Raw genomic sequence first — 23,228 nt, forward strand, 5'->3', positions numbered from 1 at the left:
AGTTTCCCAAGTGGATCCAAGGCAGTCCAAAAGTGTAAAAGCCCCCCCTTCCAAACGTGATATAGAAAATAAAACGTTTTTAAAGTGCATTGAATTGACTTTTTTTTTTAATTAGTCACCAAACTATAACCAATTATCAGATTAATTAACCAGAACATTAAATTGTTTAATTATGACAAAGGCGCCACCTGGTGGACAAGGGACGCTCTTCATGTGTTCGTCCGCGTCTGCATTATCAATTACATTTCACATAAAATGCGCCGAGTACTGAGAATGTCATCAGATGGATGGTCTCGTCCAATCAGATGCCTGTCAGATTTGTTTTTTATTAGTGAGTAGACGATCTGGTGTCTCTAAAGTGTTAAAGATGTGTTGTGGGTGTGGACTGATAGCAGAACAGGCCCGGGGCTGTCTCCTCCTGCACTTTGACTTCAATTTAAAACAGACACCAGGGAAGAATCCATCAAAGACACAAACTACACTTTACCATGAGGTATTTAACAAATGAAGCACTTAAATTCCGTAAGCTTTATTTTGGACATAAGTATCAAAGTTAATGTGGACAAATTAAGTTGTCAAAAGCATTAACCGCTGGACCCTGATTATGAAGATTTCTCTGAGGGAGACCCAGGCTCTGTGGATTTCATTGTCAACATTGCCCTCTAGTGATGGAAACTGAACACTCAACCAAGACAAGTAAGCGTTAGCTTTCTGGAAATGTGCAGTTTTTTTGTGCAAATAAAAAAATAAAAACATGGGACGTAAAGAGATACATTGATCAGAGATGAACACTTTCTTTTCATGAGAGGCATTTTTTATTGATCCTCAGGTCAACAGACAGTACAAGAAATAAATATTGATCCCATGAATGTGAAACGTATCCCATCAAGACAGGAGACACAGCCCGGCACAGACGGAGGATTATCATCTTTTTTTACACAATATAGAGCGAGTGGACGATTTTTGAAATTGAAGTAAACAGATGTAGTAGATGTATATTATTAGTCCTTCTTCTGAGGGAACGCTGCCTTCACCAGTTCATACACAACATATCCAGCTCCTGAAAGGAAGACAGGCCACGTTAGCAGAACCTGATGTAGGTAGATTAAAAAGGTAGTTTGACTTGCAGATTAAAACACTTCTGGTTTCATGGTACACATTTTAATTCAATAACAGCTCATGAGTAGGATAAGGATGATGCGTCACATTACTGAAGGGGAAAAGACATTATTGTCCTTTATACTGTGACTCTAAATTATTGAGGTGCCTTCTTCCTCTGTTAACAAAACTGCACCCAAACTACAGTTCACATGGAAAAAACCTCTTATATTATAACTTGTCCTGTATTCTGCATAAATCCTCACCTGCATAGTGAAGCACACTTCCTGGAGGTGCTATCTAAACACACTTCCTGCTGTTAATTAGATTCAGTACCACCTCTTGAGGGGTTCTGAAATTTACTCCCAGCAGGTCGTCCCCAAAGTGGGAGAACAGTTTGTACAAAAGCAGAACCAGAAGATGAATTTATGATATCATTAAGGTCGTTAAGTCCCTCTACAAGAAAAGACCCGCTGCAAAGCAGACTGCAGCCCTGAATACTATCATGTGGGTACTAGCTCACCTTCATTCACACTTTTCTGTTACCTGGGCTGTTCATGTCTCCAGCTCTCATTTTTAGAGAAATTATAAGTAAACCATTCTGCATGAAAAGAAAGTTATTTATTTATTATGAAAGATTTTTCTCACCCAGGACGGTGAGAGCCATCGTTGTTCTGTACAGCAGAGCGTCGCTAGTGCCTCCTTTTAAATGAACCGGCATACCGTTATCCTCCTGCAAATGAGACGCATGTTTTAAAGTTTTAGCATGTAATAAGCACTGTTAATTCTTTTATAAATGTTTTAACTTCTTCTCCCCTCAGCATCACGTCAAAACAGAAAGAAACCCCTTTGGCTGAGTGTCCACCGGTAACTGATGGCTGATAACACTTGATGTTATAATCAATCATCAGAGAGGTGAAATGATTCATTCTCATCCTGGTGCTGTGTCACTAAACATCACTTAGCAAGGCTCTTAAAGTCAAGCAATTAGTTCCAACTGTAGTCAACAGGAGAACAAATATTTAATGACACAGCGTCTGTAAACATTGCTTTACAAGTGCAACACTGCATTTAAAATCAAGTTTAAGTTTCACTTATTTGTGATTATTTAACAGACTGGCGATGAGTATCAAACTGATATCAACATATTTAATATGAATAGACTGAAGGTTTGGTTGTTTTTTTCAAATGAAATGGAAAAATGAAAACAACGTGAAGTGTTTAGTTTTTACAGTCCATCATTCAGTCTGCATTTATTCACTGCAGCGGCCGTTAATGCAGGTTTAAAAAGCATGTTCCAGCAGTCACTACAAGCGTCGGAGGACAAACCAGCCATAAAAGTACTTTGTTTAGTCTACTAAACACATCAGTAGCCGGTTAAATCATCTACAAGTTACTTTATTTTATGCAAGCACCGATGACACTGAGCAGAGTCAGAAATATGATCTACTTCCAAGCCTTTCTCAACATTAATCACTAGGATCCTTGAGTGAAAACTACTGAAAAACTCAAAATATACTGCATTTAGGCACATACAGTATACAATGCATAATAATCCAGTGTGATTGCTTTTACATACTGGTTACTTATCTTTGGAGCTAGAAAGATTTCAGGGCTTCATGAGAAGAACCAATGCTAAAGAAATAAGAAATGCGTAATTTACAATCATGTTTCTGCAGTGCTTAATCATATAAAGGGCCCTTCAAAGCACTTCCTGTCTGGAGAACTGTAGCATGTTGTGGAAAACAAATTGAGCCATAAATAGTCAAAAGGAACAAGAAAACTGTTGTACGGTAGCTATTCATGCAGTGTTTGATTTTTTTTGCAACATATTTTCAAGGTTTGATCTCTGCCGGTTGTACATTGTTGCCAAAGAAAGAGAAAGTATATGTTTCTTGACCTCTTCAAAAGGAAAAAGTCATTAAACATGTCTGCTTTTAATCTTTCAGGAGTCTTAGTGTGTTCTTATTTATTCCTGTGGGATTGAAGACCTTTCAAGGCAACTTTGAAGTCCTTTATTTAGACTTTTTAGGGGCTATTGGAAGTGACATTTCTCCTAACTCTCACAGCCATGAGACACAGGATTAACTGTTCTGTGGCAGCAGTGTACCGTTTCTTAAGTTTGATCCCGAAACCGTGGGCTGAAGTTATTTGGTAAATCCTGCACTACATGGAAACTAGGAACATTTGAGCGGTCTGTTTTCTCCCCGTTTAGATTGTAGTCCCACATGTGCAGTTTTGCAGTCAGTCAGTCAATGGCCCCCGTTGTGACCTTCAAATTTTGTATGTTAATTTGTGATTTATTTGATAAATAATCATCAGTGTTGATGTGTGGATATATTGACTAAGTGGGCAAAGGCAAATAAAAGAACATCTAAAACAGTCTGGTAAGTTAAGGAAATGACATCACTTTACTGTAATGCAGCCTTTAAAACCAGGAAAAGTCAACGGTTATGCAATATTAGGATATCCAAAATCTGAGACAATATCTAGTCTCATATCTCGATATCGATATATTCTCCAGCTCTACTTTGAATGCTGATGTTTATATGAATATACGGCAAATGTATGCAAAATCACATCCAAAACAATTAAAACTTCAGGAGATCAAACACTGATATGAGTAGCATTTGCTAATTTAGAATGCATTTGATCTGCGGATCAACTGCAAAGTTTAACAATAGTAATAGTATGAAATACGTGTTTTACTCTCGCGGTTACTTATAGTTGGTGCTAGTACTGAACCTGTGCCTAAACAGCCGGTATCTACCGGGCAGAATAGCAACGCGGGTTTCTGTGCCACTTTAACGTCTGCACTGTTCTCTGCTATCTCGGAACAGACATGGCGGCAACAGAACGTCGCGCATGTCTATGCTCTACGTTCTATCAAGTCAAGGTTTGACGTTAAGGTTTGGTTTGACCCCTCTCTCTTTTAGGTACGACAGAAAAGCAAATCATCCCTGTGGGTTTGGCTTTTTTAGAATATTTCGTAAATAGTGCCAGATAATTAAACAGATAATCAAACGGATACTTTAAGATACTTTATTATTTACGGATACTTTATTCAGATACCGGCTCAGTATCTGAATACTGTAACGTTATAAAAGTAACGTGTGCCTCTGCTCAAAAGTCATTCAAATGGGGACGTTACATAATAAAAGAAGGTCTGTGTGTCTTTTGTAGCGAGTGTGTATTCAGGTGTGTTGTTGTACCTGAAACATCTTCTGTTTCTGCGGGACTTTGTTGTCGACCTGCCGGCGGACGGAGCTGGAGATGGTCCGCCGCGCCACCTGCTGGAGCGCCTGGAAAGCGAAACAAACCCGCAAAGTCATGAGACACAAGAGGACACGGACCCAATACACTGGACTGAACCCGCGTCCGAACAGGTTTAATGTAACATCACATTTACATGTTAATATAACCGACTAAAGGCGAGAGAATGCTCGTTACTGGCTACCAAAGAAGCAAAGCTAATGCTAACTCTTCCGGCCGGCGGCATCTGAACGTTACCCGACTTTGACCCCTAGCCAAAAGTCTGTAGCTAAATGTAGCCACGCTTTGCTTTTCGTCACTTATTTTCAGATCGTACATGTGTCCAATTAGTTGAATGATGTGTCTGCAATGCAAACGCAGGCTTCAAGTAGAAAATATACTTACAAATATGTGTCTGTTCATCTTTACAGTCCGTATGAAGTCGCTCTTCTCAAACACAAGGGCACAAGAAAAGTCTACTTCCGCTTCAGCTTCTTCTTCTTCGTTACGGAGATTACCAGTAGACTGTGTTCATGCTTCGCACTCTGCTGCCCTCTACAGTCTCTAACACAAACTACTCCAGATGGTCCAGATGATGATGTAGATCAGTAATAACTCATAATAAATGGTTAATGGACTGCATTTGCGTAGTGCCTTTCTATCTTAAGCTTTACCATTTTCCTCTCATTCAAACACGTTTATACAGGAGATTGAACCGCCAACAATTCAACTACCTTGTCAGCCATAGCCGCCCAATAATATTATATCATTATGCATAATTTGCACATTTACTTTTGGTACTTTAAGTATATTTAGATGCCAGTACTTTTGTACTTTTGATAAAGTCAACTGATTATTTCAACACAGTGGTCTTGCCAGTGGTGGAATACGTACTAATACCACATTGTTAAAAGGTTACCTCCTTTTTCTCTGCTTTGCTCAGCCAGAGAATTTGGCCCACCCATGAGAGAGACATCATGGCTTTCAAACGAGCAAAGTTTGAAAAACTCAAAAGCTTCAGACTCTGAAATGGCACATACATACAAATGTATTATAGGTTTTTCCCCTTTAGCCTGTTTTTTTTGTGCATTTTGTGAGTTTGCCCTGGGAATCAACAAAGCCTTATTGTCTCATTCCCTCTTTGGAACTACAGCCGAGCGAGCTGTAGTTCCAATGAGAAAACCTGCAAGGGCGACCGAAGGGGGAAATGTTGCATAGTGTTGCTTTAAGGGGAAATATAACAATATCCTGCACATCAGACTGAGAACTCAAAGCTGGAAACAATCAGCCAGAGAAACCGGTTTCAATTTAAGTGACAACTTTATTCTTTAAAAGCAACAACACAACACAGATTGAGTATCAAAAAAAATGTCAGTGCTCTCATGATTGCAGGTAACAACATACCTTGATAAAATATTATTAAAAGAAAAATAAATACATTTTCACATGGCACATTTTAACATGCAGCATCTATTTTGTTAATGTATAACCTTAGCTGCAAAAGAGCTGAAAATGGCAGGACTCGGGGGTGTAAAACGTGTGTGCATTAGCTTCCCCGGTAACAGTGTAAAACACATTAACTTTTAATCACATGTACTGAATCAACTTCACGGTTCCAGCATGCTGCTGTGCTGATTTTATTATTGCATGTAAACGACAGTGAAAGAAGCCGCGACCCGTGCCTGTGTACATTTTCTGGATTCGATAGACACACTGGCAATTTAAAAAGTTTCTCAAACTTTAATCCCACTTTAGACTCAAAAACCCCTGAGGTCTGCCGTGCAAATATAAGCTTTACAATGGAAACATTTCTTAAAAATAAATCCAAAAACAAACATGTTAGTTGTACAGCCCCCCAAACATTTTGCGTTCCCCTCCGAGGTGGAACTTGCTTGACGTGTTTTATTCACGACTCAGCGAAAGCATGAGATTGGTGTGAATGTGGGCTGGCGTCACAGACAAAAACGAGGCACAAAGACGAGCCGCTCGAGATGCTCAATGATCACATTTACATCTCAGCTACCCAGCATGCAACTCGGGGCTCAGAACGACGCTCCAGCTCACCGTAACTGCACCGGCTCGGAGCTGAGAGATTCTATAAGAAGGGTCGGGAAAGTGGACGCAAACCTTCCAGACTCATATCTGGGCAGCATTTTATGTTTCAATCAGGATTTAAGGAGTCTGGTTTGGCTTTAATTTGCTGTAGCTGATAACAAGCGGGCGTTAAGTCACTCTACAACTATACAGGATTCACCTCAGAAAGGGCCGTGGCCACATTTATTTACAGTCATGCTAAAGATGGCTTAAAAGAGGAATACAAATGTATTTACTTACAATACATTACTTATTCACAAAGAAAATCAATGTCCTTTAAGGTTGGATTTTTCCTATTGTTTTTAATTAAAGAATTAAGAGAAATCTTTCAAAAGATAATTTTTTTCCCCCCTCTTTTTAGTCATCTTCAGCATGGGTTCATAAACATATGAGCACCACTGTATATATTCAATAACTTTTTCTGTAAAAGTGATGGACTGAATGCTTATTTAATGCTTTCTCTGTAACGCCGGATATAGTATTAAATACAATACATATTCTGTGGTCTAAAGCCGTCAAACGTAAGAAGATTATTCTTTCTGTGTCCTAAATATCAAATCCAATTAGATTTTAAAACCTGCCTCTAATGATGGGAATATTCACATGCTATACCTGTTTGCTGTAATCATCGATCCACCGGCCACATCGGCCTGGCCCTAGTCCATAGTCCCTTCTGGCATTTGCCCATATTCCAGATGGCCAGTCTGTTACTGTTCATACAGCATGGAAGTGTTATATTAATATGTATAATTTGTATGCAGCTATAGACTATGTATTGAACCTCTTAAAACTCTCCCTGCAGTCATATTCTACAGTAGGTCTAATTCTCTAAACATACCAAACATGCTAACTAACCTTCCCCGACCCTATTAGGAACGATGGGTGAATTCTTTTATTTTAGAAAGGCAGATAAAAGGGATAGACGTCAGTGTGACTCGTGGTTGCCGGGAGTGAATATCTTTTAAAAGCTGTTAAGACGTTGACTGTGGCATCAAATATTTGGCCACTTTTTCATTCACTTTGGCAGATAATCAGCCAGCGTCTAGCAATTTTAAACCCTAACATACCCATATTGCTGGAGATGTTAATTCGTTGTATCACATTTTTATTTGATGTCTCTACCAGTCGTTTACCCGGACGAATAAGCTCACTGCAGCAGGAGGAGGCGAGCTGGAGGGCGTGGCCGCCACCTCAGTTGGATATGTCGGCGCTGTTGTTTCGGTTGCCGCATTTGTGGTGGATGATGAGCAGGACGACGCCCAGGAAGAAGCAGACGGAGCCCACGGTGATGTACGCGATGCCCAGGAACGGGTTCTTGCCCCCCATCCAGGAGATGGTGCTCAGGATCACCCGCTTCCTGCCCTCGAAGCTGCGGACGGGATAATCTGGGTTCAACTGGTTAAAGGCGGGAACAGTTTGGAACAAGCAGACCCCCCTACAGAGGAACAATGGCCGGGTGTAGTAGAAAACATGTTGGAAAGGAGAGAGTTACTTCCACATATCGAGGCTCCAGAAGGGGAGATGTGAGTTCAGGTGGGAGGCGTGGGTTGAATATAAAAAGAGAACTGAACAACACCGCAAATTAGGAATTGGAATCATGGACCACGATGTTGAATCAGAAATGAGGGAAAAAGTCCACATGCCGTCATTGGACTCCCTCCTTCCTTCCTTCCTTCCTTCCTTCCTAGTTTTGTCTTACTTCCCTCCTTCCTTTTAACTACTGTCTCTCTCCCCCCCCCCCCCCCCCCCCCCCCCCCCCCACAAGTTTGTTGCATGTTTAAAAGTTGTTTTTTTTAAAGCAAAAGAAATCTTGTTGACCTAGTGTTGCCTTATTTCCTTCTTCATCCCCTCTTTTTTCCAAGTTTTCTTAGTTTTTTTCCAAGGTTGTGTCATTTTTTTAAGATGTTGTCGCCTGTTTTAATTAGCTTTTAAATGTTATTCAGTTACAAGGCTGTTGTTCAGTAAATCTATCGCTGACATCGCTGTATTGTTCCTCTTTATATAGACTTTCTTTTCTACCAAAAATGATCCAGGGTGGTCAGGGGGTACGAGGGGAAGATTATTTCAAAAAGGTTTGGTAACCGGTGACATAAGGATACTGTAGACGACCTCCAGAGAGTAGTTTCCTCGGGCCAGAGTTGGAACCATGCTGCTCTTCTTGTTGATGATGCGGTAGAGTTTGCGGAAGGTCGGCAGGGCGGCGGTTCTCATCCACACGATGAAGTCCTCGTTGATGAAGCCGTTGTTCCCCTCATCGGCGTCCAGCTCGTAGACAGGCCTGCGCCAGTTCACCGGCTTCGTGGTACCTGAGTTAGAAAAAGAGCAGCGGTGAAGTTGAATTCATCCCTCAGGGAAGTGTTCTGTAGTCTCACAAAGCATTGAAGCTCTCCAGCAAAAGGATCGCAAAAAGGGAACATTTCTCAAGGTTTCATTCGCTCGCAACATGACCTGTTGGTCAGAGAGTGTTAAACAGGAAGATATGTAACAGGCGGTCTGTGATAGAGGATGGATACCCGAACCGAGCACGCTGGGACCCAGCGGTACCCGGCGGGCCGGACCGGGTTTGGACACATATCAGAAATGATATTAGGTTTGGGTCAGGCTCGGTCACATCAGCGCGATAAGGCATGGGACATTTTGGAGTTAAAATAGCTTATTATGTAGGTGTACGCGGGTGTTAACGTGCGCGTGTGGCCCGTGTGCGCGCATCTGTTGACATTTCCGAATGCCTTCCTACAAACGTACATGTGTCATTCGTATGACGAAGGATTTTAGAAGGATTCGTTTTCAGAGACAGACAAACGGATAACATGGTCGCCGGATTAAAAAATAGCTTTGCTACGCTGTTATTCCCTTACGCGTGCGGTGTGTTTTCGCTTTTACGCGTCATGTTTATTGCGCCAGTTGATATCGCGATGACCATAAAAACACGATATATTGTGCAGACGTATGAGTTTTACAGACGTCCTGAAGCTGATTGCAGGAAATCCCTTGTCCCCCTCCAACATGTTGGTGAGAGGTGACCCTGACCGGCTGCGGCTGATACCTTGAAAAGCGGCCGTGAGGTTGGGGTTGTTGCCTCCGGGGTTTCCGAACTTCACGTGCTTGTCGGTCCACCAGGCGATGCCTGTCGTGTTCAGAGGAATCGGGATCTTTGTGCCGTTGGGGTCGTTGTAAAACAGCTCCAACGTGTCTGCCATCAAAGGAAGGACAGTTGATTAGAAGGAGTTCTTCCCAATGACACTCGTAACCTTTTGTTCGGGTCAACGGAGCAGAAACCGGCTCACCGTTGAACATGCTGTTGGCGATGGCCCCGCACGGAGCAATTGGCTTGTTTTCATGAAAAGCGTATGGCTCACACTCCTTACTGGGATTCTGTGAATGGTTAGGAGGAGATTAAAGACAAACGGCACCACCTGCAGGTATAGGTCTGTAAACAGAAAAGCATCAGCCTAAAATGTGATTTATGCTTCTGGCTGGCTTTAGAATAGTAGCCCCCACCCCCACCCCCCCCCTCCCACTCATTTCCTGGTTCTCCTTTTTCATAAACAACATGAAATCAAGGAGAGGGTTAACTTCTCCTGCTACAGATTTCCCACCTTGGTCAGAAAACAAAGGTGTTTCTCCCACTATGACTCTAGTCACTACTCGCTCTCAAGATAATCACCGTCACTCTCACTTGCTCTACCACACGCACACACGCACACACGCTGCGCGGGGTGCAAGATAGGACCCCTATCTATACTTAAAATGCCCCCAAAAAATAATCTTTGAAAACAAAGAGGTTTGATTAGCCTACTTTATATTCTATTTACTTGTGTCATTATATTATCTGGGTCATATAGGCCTAACAGAGGTATATAAGAAAAATATGTATTCAGGGATTCATTCAAAACTTTGTTTTGTTTGGAAAAGTAAGGCATTTAAGGCCTTTATTTTTATTGGACAGCTGAAGACATGAAAGCAGTCCACCAGCATTTGGGTGGGAGGTGGTGCTGATTCTGAACCTGTGTGTTATCAGAGACGTCGTGTGGAAGGGAGTCAAACCTTGAGGGACTTAATGTCTCCGTTCAGCTGGCTGTCATCCCTCGACTTGACGTAGCGGCGGTGGTTTTGGTAGAAGTTGGAGAGGCCGTAATACACGTAAACGTTGCTCTGTTGAGTAAGATAAACATATAAAAAGACACATTGTTCAAACTGGCCGTGGGAACCTTCATTAGGGAAAGTATTTGGAAGTATGTGGCAACCCTTCTTTGCTCACCTCATATGGCTGGTCCAGGTAGAACGGTATGGAGCAGGTACAGGGCCTCGTGCTGTTCCAGTTGAAGTTCTGGGAGCAGTTGAAACAGGGACTGGACATGTCAACGCCTGTGTAATCCACCTGCAGACACAAAGAAGGAAGTGTATCTAATGTATATAGCTACTAGGGCTGCACATTTAATCACAATTGATCGCAATACAGAGTTATTCAACATCCCAATCAGGGTGGAAGATTGTCTTTTTTGGTCACCAGGCACAGTGGCTGGTGGTGGGTGCTAATTTCAGAATTTAAGAAAAAAATGTTTAGTACAATTCCTTGCAAAAATTATACTAGAGGAAATTTAATTTTAACATTTTTCTATAAGAATGGGAATAACGATACAAGAAGAATCATTCCCTCCAATATTGTGAATGACATCACAATCACAACATCAGTCAAAGTAATCGCAATAAGATATTTTCCTCATATCGTGGAGCCCCAGTAGCTACACTTTTAATTATATACTGTAGGGGCGCCTGGGTAGCTCACCTAGTAGAGTGTGTGCCCCATGTACAGAGGCTCAGTACAGCAGCAGGTTCAATTCCCACGTGCGGCCCTTTGCTGTATGTACTTTCCTTTCTCTCCTTTCATGTCTAAGCTGTCCTATCAAATAAAGGCCTAAAATACCGAAATAAATTATAATACACAAAAATCAAACATCACAATATCTTTTTTATGTCAATATATACTGATATATTACCCGGCCCTACTTCAGTGTGCTTAACATTAGAACAAAAGAATAAAAGCTGAGGACATGAGGGGTGGAACCATAACATTCAAGACAAATAGTCAATCTGTAACAAGGCCACAGCTGTGACTAGTTGATAGGTCACACATTATACGTGCTTTAGTGGTGAGGAAAAGTGATCAATTACATGTTTGAAACATTAACGAAGATGATCATGCCAAAGGAGAAATATAAAGAAAGTATTGTAGCCATTTAAATGGCCAATGCTGCCGGTGTTAAACCCCTACCGGTTTCCACAACAACTGGTTTCCCTATGTCGTGTTCACCCAGCAGTTAAGCACCACATCACAGCCAAATACAAAAACTAAAAGCTGTAAAAGCAATATAATCTTTCAATTTCGGATCGAGCGGGTTTCGATCTTGTAGCAAAAACGCAGAGATAACACTGAAGCCCACTGCCCTACACACTGAGCTACCGAAACTGAACAAGGAAACGCTTCCAGTCACACATCTATCAATAGGTCCGCAACCAGGTAACTGTGCTTGGTTGAGCAAACACCCGTTGATAGTTTTCACGTTTCTTTGCTCGCATCTACGATCATATTGACTACGCACATTGCGACTGATACGTATATAAAGTTTAAACACGCGTTAGCAATGCATTTTGGAGAAAGATTATAGAACCAGTCAGCAGACAACACAATGTTAGTGTATGGGCTAGATGTTGATTTTATTATTGAAATGAAAGCTTATCTTCGGTCACACGTCTGCCGAATTTACCGGAGGAACCTAACGTTTCAGAAGTAATTTAAGTTGAATAACAGAATACGTGGAAATAGGCCGATATGCAAGACCAGGAAAAATTGCACGATTTTTAAATGCAATTTGGCGTGAGTGGTCGAAGTGTACAAGCCAGCGCCACAGGGAACGTTAACATATCACTGTGTAGCTGTGTCATTGTGTGTTACGTGGCTAATCCTGGTGTGCCATATACCGTTACCTCAAACTCCTTGATGTTGTTGGACGTTACGAACAGGCCGATGCCGATGGGGATGAAGAGGAGTCCGATGATGAAGAAGGCAGGGAGCACTGTGCCCGCGGTGAGAATGGGCTGCCAGGCTGGTAGTCTCTGCTGTTTAAACGCCGTGTTCTCGGGCTTCTTGCTGCGCAGAGTCCCGCCTCCGGGCCCGGACACGGTTATGTGTCCATCTTCGTCTTTGGCGTTGTAACTGGACGCCATCATGATTGCTACCCAAAACTACGAAGTTGTTGCTAACGCACTTAGCTCCACCAGGAAGTTTACAAACAAGGTGATGAACGCAACACGAGGTGACGTCACTATGTGATTACGGAGCGTGGTGGTGTGTGCTGCCTTCACGAGCTGTCGAGAAAAAAAAAAAAATCCAATATTATATATATATATATATATATATATATATATATATATATATATATATATATATATATAATGCCAGTGCATTCTACTGTCAATATATTTCTCACAAACAAAAAGTGAATGTTTTACCTCTTCTTTGTCTTGGCAGTTTATAAGCCATTATCATTTCCTACTATTTGCAAGGTAGGACCTAATCTTAGTCTGGTGTAGACCACTTCTTACCTTTGGTTTAAACTCAGCAAAGTAACCCTTTTACTGATCATTTTCATCTGCATTTTACAGTAGTTTCTTACCAATGAGACCAAGGTTCCTGATATGTGATAGTAAATGTTTAATTTCAATACTGTTTGGGTATCACCTGTGACACAACCAATTAATGTCATTTTTTTTCAGTTGAAAACGTTTTTGAAATGATTTCCATCTTCTGTTATTGTTTGTATTGAAAAAAGTTTATCATTTCATGGATTTCACAAATTTCAGTGTGACACGTTGTGCCGTAAACCGTTTAAAAATCTAAACTCGACTCACACTGACACCCACCAAACTAAAGAAAGCCGTTAGCTAAACAGTGCACACCGCTTTGAGACTGACCGTGCCCCAGGCCTACTCGACGGATACGTGCAGCTGTGGTAAGTGTCTCATTTCCTGAGGCAGCACAAACCATTATATATAACTTATATAAACATAAAAACTGCTAAAAAAATCTTAAAAGCTTTGGGGTTCATTTTTTTAATCACACAAATCCACTGGTAGACAGATAATTGCAATATGCACGATGATGTCTGACAAAAATGTCACAACAGCCAAAATATACAACAACAAAAAGGCTTACAAATGAGGAGTGGGGGAAATGTCTTTATTGTGGGTTATTCTAATGAAAACAAAACAAAAAAACTCTCAAATGCATCCTTATGTGTATCATACCGTCATATACACTTTGAAATGACATGCCATTGATTTACCTTTTTAAATCCAGCGTAAAACCAACATTTCCACTGTACTGTCTGTCTTCAGATTTTTTTCATGTTTCTGCCTATGGAACACGTAAGAGATAACTATTACCTATAAATTATTAATGAATGTTTGGTCAAAGAGAATGGATAGTGAGTGCCCTGGTATCTCACCTGGTTGAGCGTGTGCCCCATAAACTATGGCTCAGTCCTTACCAAAGTGGCCTGGGGTCGAGTCCGACCCGTGTCCTGCTGCATGTCATCCCTCTCGCTGTCTTCTCTTTCCTGTCTTTTTTTGGTCTAATTTTTGGAGGCTCTTTGAACTTTATTTGATAGACGAATGAAGACAAGAAAGTGGGAAGATACAGAAGGGACGTCACGCAGCAAAGGGCCGAGGGTTGGAATCAAAAAGGACTAACCCTTAGTACATGGGGTGCATTCTCAACCAAGTGAGCTAGCAGGGCGCCCGTCCCCTTTCCTGTCTTCATGCTATCCTGTCAAACAGAGGCCATAAGGCCCAAAAGAGAATCTTTAAAATGGGAGAACAGGCTCGTTCTGCCGACTCAGACACATCTCCAATCCCTGAAGCCCTCAGCTCATTGTTCGTATGACATGTGATCTCTGGGGCAATCCGAGCGTGCTTTTGACTCGGCTTGAAGATATTAAACAAGAGACACCTTTTAGATTTCTTCTCATGACATCACAGACCTCAGCTTAATGTCTGTTTGCTGAAGCGGCGTCCATCAGCGGACCTGTGGTAGAAAATTACAACACGTGTTTCCTTGAAGGTCCCATTTTAGTCCCATTTTGGCTCAACACTAACATTTATTTTCAGACTGCTGCCCAAACAGCAGTGGCGATAATGACACCCTCTCGAAGCGTAAGTCTCTGTCCCTGAACTGATGTATAGCCTATGTGTGTTTAGGTTTTATTGAGTTATGTCCCTAAATATCCCTAAAAGCAGTAGCCTACACAATTGTAATGCAAATTGCGTTTTTTTTGTTTGTATATGAAACCAGAAGTCCGAAGAAATCCATTGCTACCAACTACTACAGTAAACCATGATAGCTTTTTAGGAAGGGGGTTAAAAAAACACTCCAAAGTTAGACTATATTTTGGCGCAATCAGAACTTGCGTGACCATTTTAAAAGGGGTCCGTCCATCAGTCAATTCTCACTGAGCTGCATTTGACTCCCCTGCTGTAGTGCGTTCATGTTTAAAATGAGTATATTAAAGTAACTGCTTTGGGGTCAACTCCCAATTCCATAATTTAAATTCCTAACACTTATACTTTTAATAATGCACCAGGTTAGAGGAAACCTTGTACAATTGTAGGATCTCTTTAATATGTAGGCAAGATCGGTTTTGCAACTGAAATGTCCCAAATCAGCACTGAATTGGAAATCAACCCGGGACCTTTTTTAATCAGAAGAGAATTGATTTGAAGAATTAGTGGTGAAACCCAGACCTACATGGAACTACTACATGAAACGTATGCTCTGAAAATTAGTTTTAATGGCTGTTATGTTTTGCCTTATTTAGCAGTGTTTGTTATTATTATGGAGGTTTCTTGGTTGATTCTCACACGCTTTCTAAGTCACTCACTCAAACTTATACACTCTCTCTCACACACACACACACACACACACACACACACACACACACATACACACACTCTCCCACTCACACACACACACACACACACACACACACACACACACACACACTGCTACAAAACAATGCCATAATTGGTTCAGAGATAATTTATTTTTTTATTTTGATGCCTGTCAATTCTTTCTCAAACAATTCACAATGCTTCAGTGAGTGGAAAAACCTCCCGAAAGCAATGGTGAAATAAACACATGCAATTAAAAAATGTAAATGAGGACAACAAGTCTAGAGCTACGGCCAAAATTATCACCAAGATGAAGTTAATCAATCCAATGCAAAAGAGACATGCAAAGAGGTGCTTCAGTGGAAAATAAAAATAACATAAAACCTGCCTTTGAACACACACACACAGTACCATTTGTGTTTTCATACTGATGTGGCCCGTGACGCATATTTGGCAGCAGATTCTGCAGATTCAACGAACTCAATCATGAAGCATGCACACTGAGCTGGCAGCGCTCTTGTGCTTCAGCTTTTGCCTCCTGCTGCAGAGGCAGAGCCACACACCATTGACTTCCTCAGCTCGATTTTCATCGACTGGCTCTCTGCCCGCGACTCTAATCTCGTCACCGTCGATACGCCCAGAAGGGCCTTGCTGCTTGGTTTCATACCTTTTGACAGTGGGATCCGTGTGGCCGCGCTCCGAGCTGGCTGCACATCTGAACTGGACTGGAAATGAAACAACAGAGCAGCGTTAGGAAATTATTTGGATCATAGATGAAGGAAAGGTGAGCTTCCATTGATCATGGTTTGTTCATGGATCACTGTATACTACAATCCAACTCCGACATTTCTGTCACTAAGCGGCTCATAAAATGTGTTTGGGGAATAGGAAGGTAGGCAATCTCCTTATCAGCTGATACGGTGGGGAAAACGATGTCAGACGCGTACAAAGCAACAACCAAAAACATGACTTTCATTTAAGTTAACACTAACCACCTAAAATTAAAGAAGCTGCATGAGCCGGAGTTAAGCGCTGCTCAAAACGATTGTGATTGGTTTAAAGAAATGCAAACCACCCAAAGTGTTTTTTTTCTCTTTTCCCAGAATGTATTTGTGGTGTAGCCAGACCTTTCTCCACAGTGCCATGGACATAAAGCTTGCAATGTTAGACTAGCTGTAATGAAAATGATCCTTTTCTCACCTTATACACTGCTAAAAAGATTGCCCGCCATCCACTGCAGTTCTGTGTGAGTGACTGAAAGGTCCAAGTTTTACTGACTGGGTCTGTTTACTCGAGTATGTGGAAATTATTTAATTCACATCAGGTTGGGTAATAACATGAAGATTTTAAAGCTGCTTATCTGTAAATGTAAGCTCTTAACCCTCTTGTTGTCTTTTCAAAAAGTTTCTTAATCAGAAATTTGGGTTTCCTTCAAACAAATTTTCCAAAAAAGTGACGTGGAGGGTTCCCAACAACGCTCCTCAAAAGTTAAACAAATAATCAGTTCACTCCTTTCATTGAATTTGGGTGTGAACGAATCAACAAAAAAAATGACAAATGTCAAAAAAAATGCAGAACAAAGTGACAAAAATGTCAAAAGTGTTTTTTGATAAAAGATTTAGAAATTTGGGAGAAAAAAACACAAAAAATTCAAAAGGCTCAGAAAAAGTCGACAAACGGTGAAAAAGTGACCAAAACATTATGGGAAAGACACAAAAGTGTTGAAAAAGACAACCAAAGCATTGATAAAAGATTTTTCATTTGAAATTTTGATTCCGAAAAACAAAAATTTGCAGGTCGGCCAAAAGACAACACGAGGGTTAAAGTGAAAAGAGTGAAACGTCAAAACTGGTCGTGTTTGGTACTAAGGAGTCAATTTTGCAGTTGGGGGAATTTGTCCCTTATAACCTTTTTGTGATGTGGGATTTAATGAATGTTAAATCATTCCAGTATTAGTTCATACCAGTGAGATCATATGTTCATAAACTCACTGTTTTATACCCGGAGAGAGTGCTATCTAGGGAGCACCCACCACCTGATTTCATATTTAAACATTTCAGAAGCAACTGTAACGTAAAAGATTAGATATCGTTTAGAGGTCGCAATGTATTTACAGTAGAAAGACAGAAAGATGGAGTACATGATGCTCTCCTAAGCTCTCACCACTGACTGTGTCGGCCTGGCGGATGCCGAGGTGATAGGTGTGATTGTTATGCTGCTTGTCATTTTGCTCTGAGTCATCTTCCCCATCGTCGGTTGGCGTGGAGAGCGGAGCACCGTTCCCGTTGACATTTCCTTGCTGCTTTCTGAGCTTCTGAGCGTCAGAACTTGACCACCGCAGCCCTCGGAAGGTCTCTTAAACTGTGGACCTAAGTGGATGTGGATCTTGTTGTCCTCTGTTGTGATGATGTTGCTGTTGCCGCTGTATTTCCTGAAAGGCGCTGGCCCAGGTGGCTTCTCTGGGGTCATCTTGATTACCGTGCGGCTTGCGGTAATGTCGTGAGGCTCCGATGAAGCGCATGCTTCAGCCACAGGAGTGGTGCTTACCGTGATAATGGACACCGGCGACTGATGTTTGTCTGAGCTGCAGCCGTTGGTTTTATCGGGACTCTTGGCCCTGGAGATGGTGGTTATCGTGACCGGGGATTTGGTGCGATCAAGACTACCCAACAGATCGTTTTTGCTCTTTGAAGCCATGGTTGTGGGCTTAGGGACAATCGTGATGCGAGGTTTTTGAAGGCCAAGGGTCGGGATGATGGTGGTACTGGAGAAGAAGTCCTCGGCTCTGGGGCTGGTGATCTCCAAGGTTGCAGTGCTGTTCTCGTGATCTGGGGTCACACGGATGTGCAAAGGCTGGCCTGGTTTAGTCATCTCTTCTGGATGAAGCAAGGATGCACGATTTGTCTTGTCAGAAGTGGTCTGAGTGAGTGTGATGGCTTCCTTCTTTTTCATCCAGGGTATCCACGATTTTCTTGCCTCAAGTTCCGCTGAAGCTGGAGGGTATCGCTCAAGAACTGTTGGTTTTTTAAGACCCCGTTGTCTTAAGTTGCTCATTAAGTGGTTTTCCTCAAGGACTGAATTCCGGATAAAGCCGGCCGCTGTGTTGTCCACAGCAACCTCACTCACCATCATGTCTGTCTGTACAGCGGTGGAGGTAACGGGGACATTAACCATCCTCTTACCGTTTAAACTTGGCCTCAAAGCGCAACTGTAGCGCTTTGTGGCTTGCAGCTCCTTGGTAAGGTTGTCAAAGTCATGGCTCATGCTCATCTTCTTCTCTTCCTCCTCCATGAACCTCTGCTGGAGGACAGAATAATCCACCTGCAACTGGGAGAGCTGGTCCTCCTTGTTCATCAGTTCATGGATTTTTTCTTTAAGGGCCTGGACGTCCGCCTGCAGCTCTCTGGTTTTAGCCTCCTCCATCTTGCAGCGAATTCTAAGCTCGGCCTCTGGACTCGTGACCTCACCTTTCTCTATGGCTTTGTTTCTGGCAATCTGACTTTTCATTTCTTCCAGCAGCTTAGAAAGGGTATTTGCTTTGTCCTGCTCTGTTCTGAATTTCTTCTCCAGTAGATCATACTCATCTTCTGTTTTCATTAAATCTCCTTCTACTACCTCAAGTTGTTTGAGCCTGCTTTTAAGTCTTTCAATTTCTAGTGTGAGCTCTTTTACTTTGTTGTCTTCATCTGGATTTCTGTTGTCCCTGTTGAACCACTTTCTCTCTGTTTCCCTCTCTGTCTCCTCAAGTCCATCCATTCTTATTTTCATACAACCTAGTTTGGTATTTAGTTCCCTACACTTTCCCTCTTCACTTGCAAGTTTAGTTTTCAACTCGTCTTTCTCTTTGATGAGGGTTGTCATTTTGATCTCCATTTCTGATTTGAATTTGAGAAGTTTTTTGCTCTCATCAATCAACTTCTCTGTGACTTCTGTTACCTTGCTCTGCTCTGCTTTGAACATCTTACTTAAATCATCACTTTTCTGTTCTTCTTGTATAAGTCTCTCCGCCATGTTCTTCCTATCATCTACCAGAATAACTGTTAAGGACTTCAACTTCATAAGATCGTCTTTGAGAGCCATTTCTGTCTTTTCGAACTTTGACTCAGAGCACTGTAGTTCTTTCAACTGCGTCTTCACCTTCTCCAGCTCACCGCCCAGATCCTTCACAACACGTTTCTCTTTTTCCAGGTTTGAATGAAGCTGAGAGCACTCTGTTTTGCTCCGACTGAAAGCCCCCTCCAGTTTCCCCAGTTCAACTATTCTCTTCTGCAATTTGTCCACCTCCAGTCTCAGCTCCTTGCCGTGGTTCTCCTCCCCCTGAAGCTTTTTCCTCAGCTCCCTGCACTGAGTCTCTGCTTTGATTATCTCCTCATCCTTGCCCTCCATCTCCAGCACTCTCTTCCGCAAATTCTCCAGTTCGGTCATGAGTGATGAATCCCCGCACTCCCCTTTGCTGATCTTCTCCCGCAGCTCCTGCAGGTCTTCCTCGGATTTTTGCAGTGCCTTGTTTCTCTCCTCCAGCTCTTCGATCTTGTGCGCCAGTCCGGCCAGTTTGAGCCTAAGCTGTCGGCTTTGGGACTCCTCGTCGGCCAGTTTGGCCGTCATCTCCTCGTGTTCCTGTGCAAACTTAGCTACCCTGTGCTCAAGTTCGGACTCTAGCTTGAGGACCTTCTGGCCGTCCTTCTTGGCGTGGTCGTTGACCGCCGCCAAACGCTGCTCTTTCTCCTGCAGCTTCTGAGTGAGGTCCTGGAACTTCTGGCTCTGTAGGTCAATCTGCTCGATATGCAGCTGCCGCTCGTCTACCAACATCAGGGCAAAGGACTTGAGCTTGACCAGCTCCGCTCTGACCTTCTCCAGCCTCTTGCTGTAGTCCTTGTCCTTACGAGCCTGGTAGGCCTTCTCCTGCTCCAGCAGCCTTTTGAGTCTAAGAAACACAGAGGGGAACAGATGAAAAGGATAAACTTCATAACCTTCTTAATTGACTACAAACCTGGCATGTTAATAGTGACCCAGTTGTGGGAAAAAAAGGCTGTTACAGAAATGACTCAAAACTATTAAAATATCTAGTATTACAACTCATTGCCTAGTATAAAGTGTGCTAGTAAAGGGATGGTTGGCTGGCAGTGGGTTGAGTAGGGCTTACCTGGAGCTGCTGTCTGTTGATGGTGCCTAGTTTTAAGTTTTTATTAGTAGTTTTATTTTTTATTTAACCTTCATTTAACCAGGAAAATCCCATTGAGATTACTAATCTCTTTTTCAAGGGAGTCCTGGCCAAGACAGCGGCACAGATCACAACAACAATTCCATACATTACAGACAATTTCATAACAATTTCCTAAAATCTACTTAAAACATTTACAGACCATAGATTTAATTTCCAAACCTTTGAGCAAGAGTTTAAACTGACCGATTGCAACCACTTCCTTCAATTTCCAGAACTTTTGTAAATTGTTCCATGTTGTGGGGGCAGAATAGTGAAATTCCACCTTACCAACTTCTGTGCGGACACTTGGTACAGACAGTAGCAGTAAGTCTTGTGAGCGTAAAGAATACAGTCTATCCGCTTTTGGTTGAATATACTCACACAGATATGAGGGGAGCAGACGCAGAATACCCTTATAGATGAACACAAACCAATGATTGAGTCTACGATTCTCCAACGCTGGCCAGCCCACACGTGTGTAAAGTTCACAGTGGTGTGTAGTAGTTGATCAAAAAGAAAACAAAGCTGGCAATCAACGGCGTTCAACGATGTTTTCAGTGTCAAGAGCTACACACAACATTGGTGTTTCCACAATAAGAGTCCCTCATCAGCTTACTGAGACTCAATCTTTTTTTTTTATACTTTGAGCACCTGCGGTTTGTTGATAAGCACCCACTAACAGCCAGCCCACACAAAAGAAGGAAGGACTAAAGACTAAAAGGGCACACTGCTCACCCTAAAAACAGTCAGCCAGTAGTCACTAGACAGGCTGAGTCTGTGGATGTTTTTTAGACGTGCCTTTAGACACACTTTTATTTTCTGGCTTTTAAAGTAATTGGGTTTTAACCTGTTTTGTTACTCCTGTATTTCCTGTCTTAACCTGTATTTCTCGCTTTTAATCATTTTTCAACAGGTTTATATTTAAATCTTCTCATATTTCCACGCCAGTTATGTATACACGCATATCTATATGTGTTTTATGCTTTTACACATGTGTTTTTGTTTTTGGGAAGCACTGTGTTGCAAACTTGTTTGCTTTTAAAGTGTTTAATAAATTAAATAAATTTCAAAGTTGAAAATGCAAGATGTGAGTGGGTGTTAATATCAAACAGATGACTGACTTAATTTGTACTCTTGAGTACATAAATAATTGGAAGCAGAAATTGAATCATCATTAAGTATCAGATGGGATGAAGATGGTGCACATCTGCAAAAAAGAAATAAAAATGCCAGACTAGACTCAAGGCCTTTACACACTTAAATGACACAAAAGTACGGAGCGCTTGCCTGGCAATATTCATGCCATCAGGTAAACAGTTTAATCTAGGTAGCAGTCTAGGTCTTTTATTGTGAAAGGTAAGAACAGAAGGAGTGGTTCTGGTATATGCTGCCTTTGTCAGTGTTGAAAGGAGTAAAGTTTGACATCTTGGAAGGTCCCTGTTCCGGACCATGTGCCTTTGTGTTGTTGTTTTTAGTAGTCTGAAGCTCAGAACAATTTGTTGTTCCTACGAAAAAAGATCACATTGATTTATCGTGTTTAAAGTGCCCATATAATAAACAAATCACATTTTCAGGGATTTGGGGTGTTATTTTGTGTCTCTTGTGCTTCCACACACATACAAACTTGGAAAAATCCATGTTGTTTTTTAATGAGATACGGTTTCTGAAAGTCCTCTGCCTTCAATCTCCAGGTGAGCTGTTCCAAATCTGCACGGCTTCCTACGTCACTAGCCGAGAAGAGGTGGCTAAACTTGGCGTGCTAGTGCTAGCATGCTAGCTTGTTCTCAATGGCAAACCATTGCTACAACACACACTAGTTCACCATAATCTCCAAAATAGCTACTTCCTGTCCCTGTTCTGCAGTTATTCCAAAAGTGCCCCTCGTCTAGAAGAAGTCTCCAAGCTAATCCTGCCTTGGACTGACCAAAGCTGGAGAAAGAGTTATCTAGCTGATGGGATCTTACCGAGCTACTGAGCATGTGTGACCCCCAACAAAGATAGTATAGAAGTGAGATGTCTCACTCTGGAGCTAAAACAGAGACCTAAACAAACAGTGTGAAAACAGGATCTGCAGCAATGTGCAGTACGACAAAAATATGGTGTTTTTTGAAAAGGAAACCATGTAAACCTTTCTGGTACAACCTCAAAATACAATTATGAACCTGAAAATAAGCATAGTGCGATTTAATATTCTCAGTCTGCATGAAAGTACTCATGTCACAAAAACTACTGTTTGAAGAAATACAGTGACGTGCGAAAAAATACCCCTCTGGTGTGTAAATGCCTTCAGACTGAGAGCATTGAGCACCTGATCCTTGATGAGAAGGCAGGCAAGCAGAACCAAAGGAAGCAGCAGGGAACAAGCAGGAGAACAAAAGAAGAAAAAAGAGGCAGATTAAGGCCTCTTCAGGTTCAGTGAAGGGAGGAATTGGAACTGCAGGTCAGGAACTCCACTATGTAATAATCAGGTGTGTGGATTAGGGAGCTTTAGTCATTTCTGCTGTGACTTACCCAACTGATCACAGTCAACCACTTAGAGCCTGATAGTACACCTAATACATTTATTTAGGTATCAATGTGGTCAAAAAGTTGCTTGGTTTGATTTCCCAGCCTAATCAAATTGAAATTACTA

The 23,228-nt window shown here is 41.9% G+C and overlaps 3 protein-coding genes and 1 long non-coding RNA gene across 8 annotated transcripts in view; 1 reads left to right on the forward strand and 3 right to left on the reverse strand.

Annotated features, from left to right (window-relative positions):
• Positions 1-796: 796 nt before the first annotated feature.
• On the reverse strand, positions 797-4,860 carry LOC117961047 (cytochrome c oxidase subunit 7A2, mitochondrial). The gene is made up of 4 exons (XM_034899416.1): positions 4,756-4,860; positions 4,311-4,400; positions 1,747-1,831; positions 797-1,060 (listed from the first exon to the last, which is right to left on the reverse strand). Exons 1-4 carry the CDS (start codon positions 4,771-4,773, stop codon positions 1,002-1,004), a joined length of 252 nt encoding a protein of 83 aa, XP_034755307.1. The 5' UTR covers positions 4,774-4,860; the 3' UTR covers positions 797-1,001.
• Positions 4,861-6,502: 1,642 nt separating this feature from the next.
• Positions 6,503-23,098, forward strand: LOC117961068. Its single transcript, XR_004660309.1, has 3 exons — positions 6,503-6,636; positions 10,681-10,683; positions 23,088-23,098. It is a non-coding gene; the product is annotated as an uncharacterized LOC117961068 (long non-coding RNA).
• Positions 7,117-12,750, reverse strand: LOC117961019 (cell cycle control protein 50A-like). Its single transcript, XM_034899382.1, has 7 exons — positions 12,433-12,750; positions 10,706-10,825; positions 10,492-10,599; positions 9,732-9,819; positions 9,491-9,637; positions 8,544-8,750; positions 7,117-7,829 (listed from the first exon to the last, which is right to left on the reverse strand). The coding sequence occupies exons 1-7, from the start codon at positions 12,673-12,675 to the stop codon at positions 7,636-7,638; spliced, it is 1,107 nt and encodes a 368-aa protein (XP_034755273.1). The 5' UTR covers positions 12,676-12,750; the 3' UTR covers positions 7,117-7,635.
• Positions 13,852-23,228, reverse strand: part of LOC117960997 (filamin-A-interacting protein 1) — a 36,613-nt gene continuing 27,236 nt past the window's right edge. For 2 of the 5 annotated variants that reach the window (XM_034899337.1, XM_034899341.1), the window contains 3 exons: positions 17,557-20,317; positions 17,385-17,459; positions 15,789-16,118 (listed from right to left, as the gene is read on the reverse strand). In XM_034899337.1, the coding sequence (XP_034755228.1) occupies positions 15,918-16,118; positions 17,385-17,459; positions 17,557-20,317 (3,037 nt within the window). In that variant the 3' untranslated portion in view covers positions 15,789-15,917. Of the gene's footprint in view, positions 14,531-15,788; positions 16,119-17,384; positions 17,460-17,556; positions 20,318-23,228 lie in introns of those variants that run through there. The other 3 variants (XM_034899339.1, XM_034899340.1, XM_034899338.1) reach the window with 3 other exon arrangements.

Source organism: Etheostoma cragini, chromosome 18 (assembly GCF_013103735.1).
Source record: "Etheostoma cragini isolate CJK2018 chromosome 18, CSU_Ecrag_1.0, whole genome shotgun sequence".
In the NCBI taxonomy this organism is placed as follows: Eukaryota; Metazoa; Chordata; class Actinopteri; order Perciformes; family Percidae; genus Etheostoma; species Etheostoma cragini.

Excerpts from the sequence above, each read along its gene's own strand:
- LOC117961047 (XM_034899416.1), bottom strand. Across the intron at positions 1,832-4,310 it reads AGAAACAGAAGATGTTTCAG|GAGGATAACGGTATGCCGGT; the intron begins GTACAACAACAC and ends TCTCATTTGCAG. Across the intron at positions 1,061-1,746 it reads GATGGCTCTCACCGTCCTGG|GAGCTGGATATGTTGTGTAT; the intron begins GTGAGAAAAATC and ends TCTTCCTTTCAG.
- LOC117961019 (XM_034899382.1), bottom strand. The coding sequence starts at position 12,675 with ATGATGGCGTCCAGTTACAACGCCAAAGACGAAGATGGACACATAACC. Across the intron at positions 9,820-10,491 it reads GAGACATTAAGTCCCTCAAG|AATCCCAGTAAGGAGTGTGA; the intron begins GTTTGACTCCCT and ends AACCATTCACAG. Across the intron at positions 7,830-8,543 it reads CTCTCTGGAGGTCGTCTACA|ATTATCCCGTCCGCAGCTTC; the intron begins GTATCCTTATGT and ends AGTTGAACCCAG.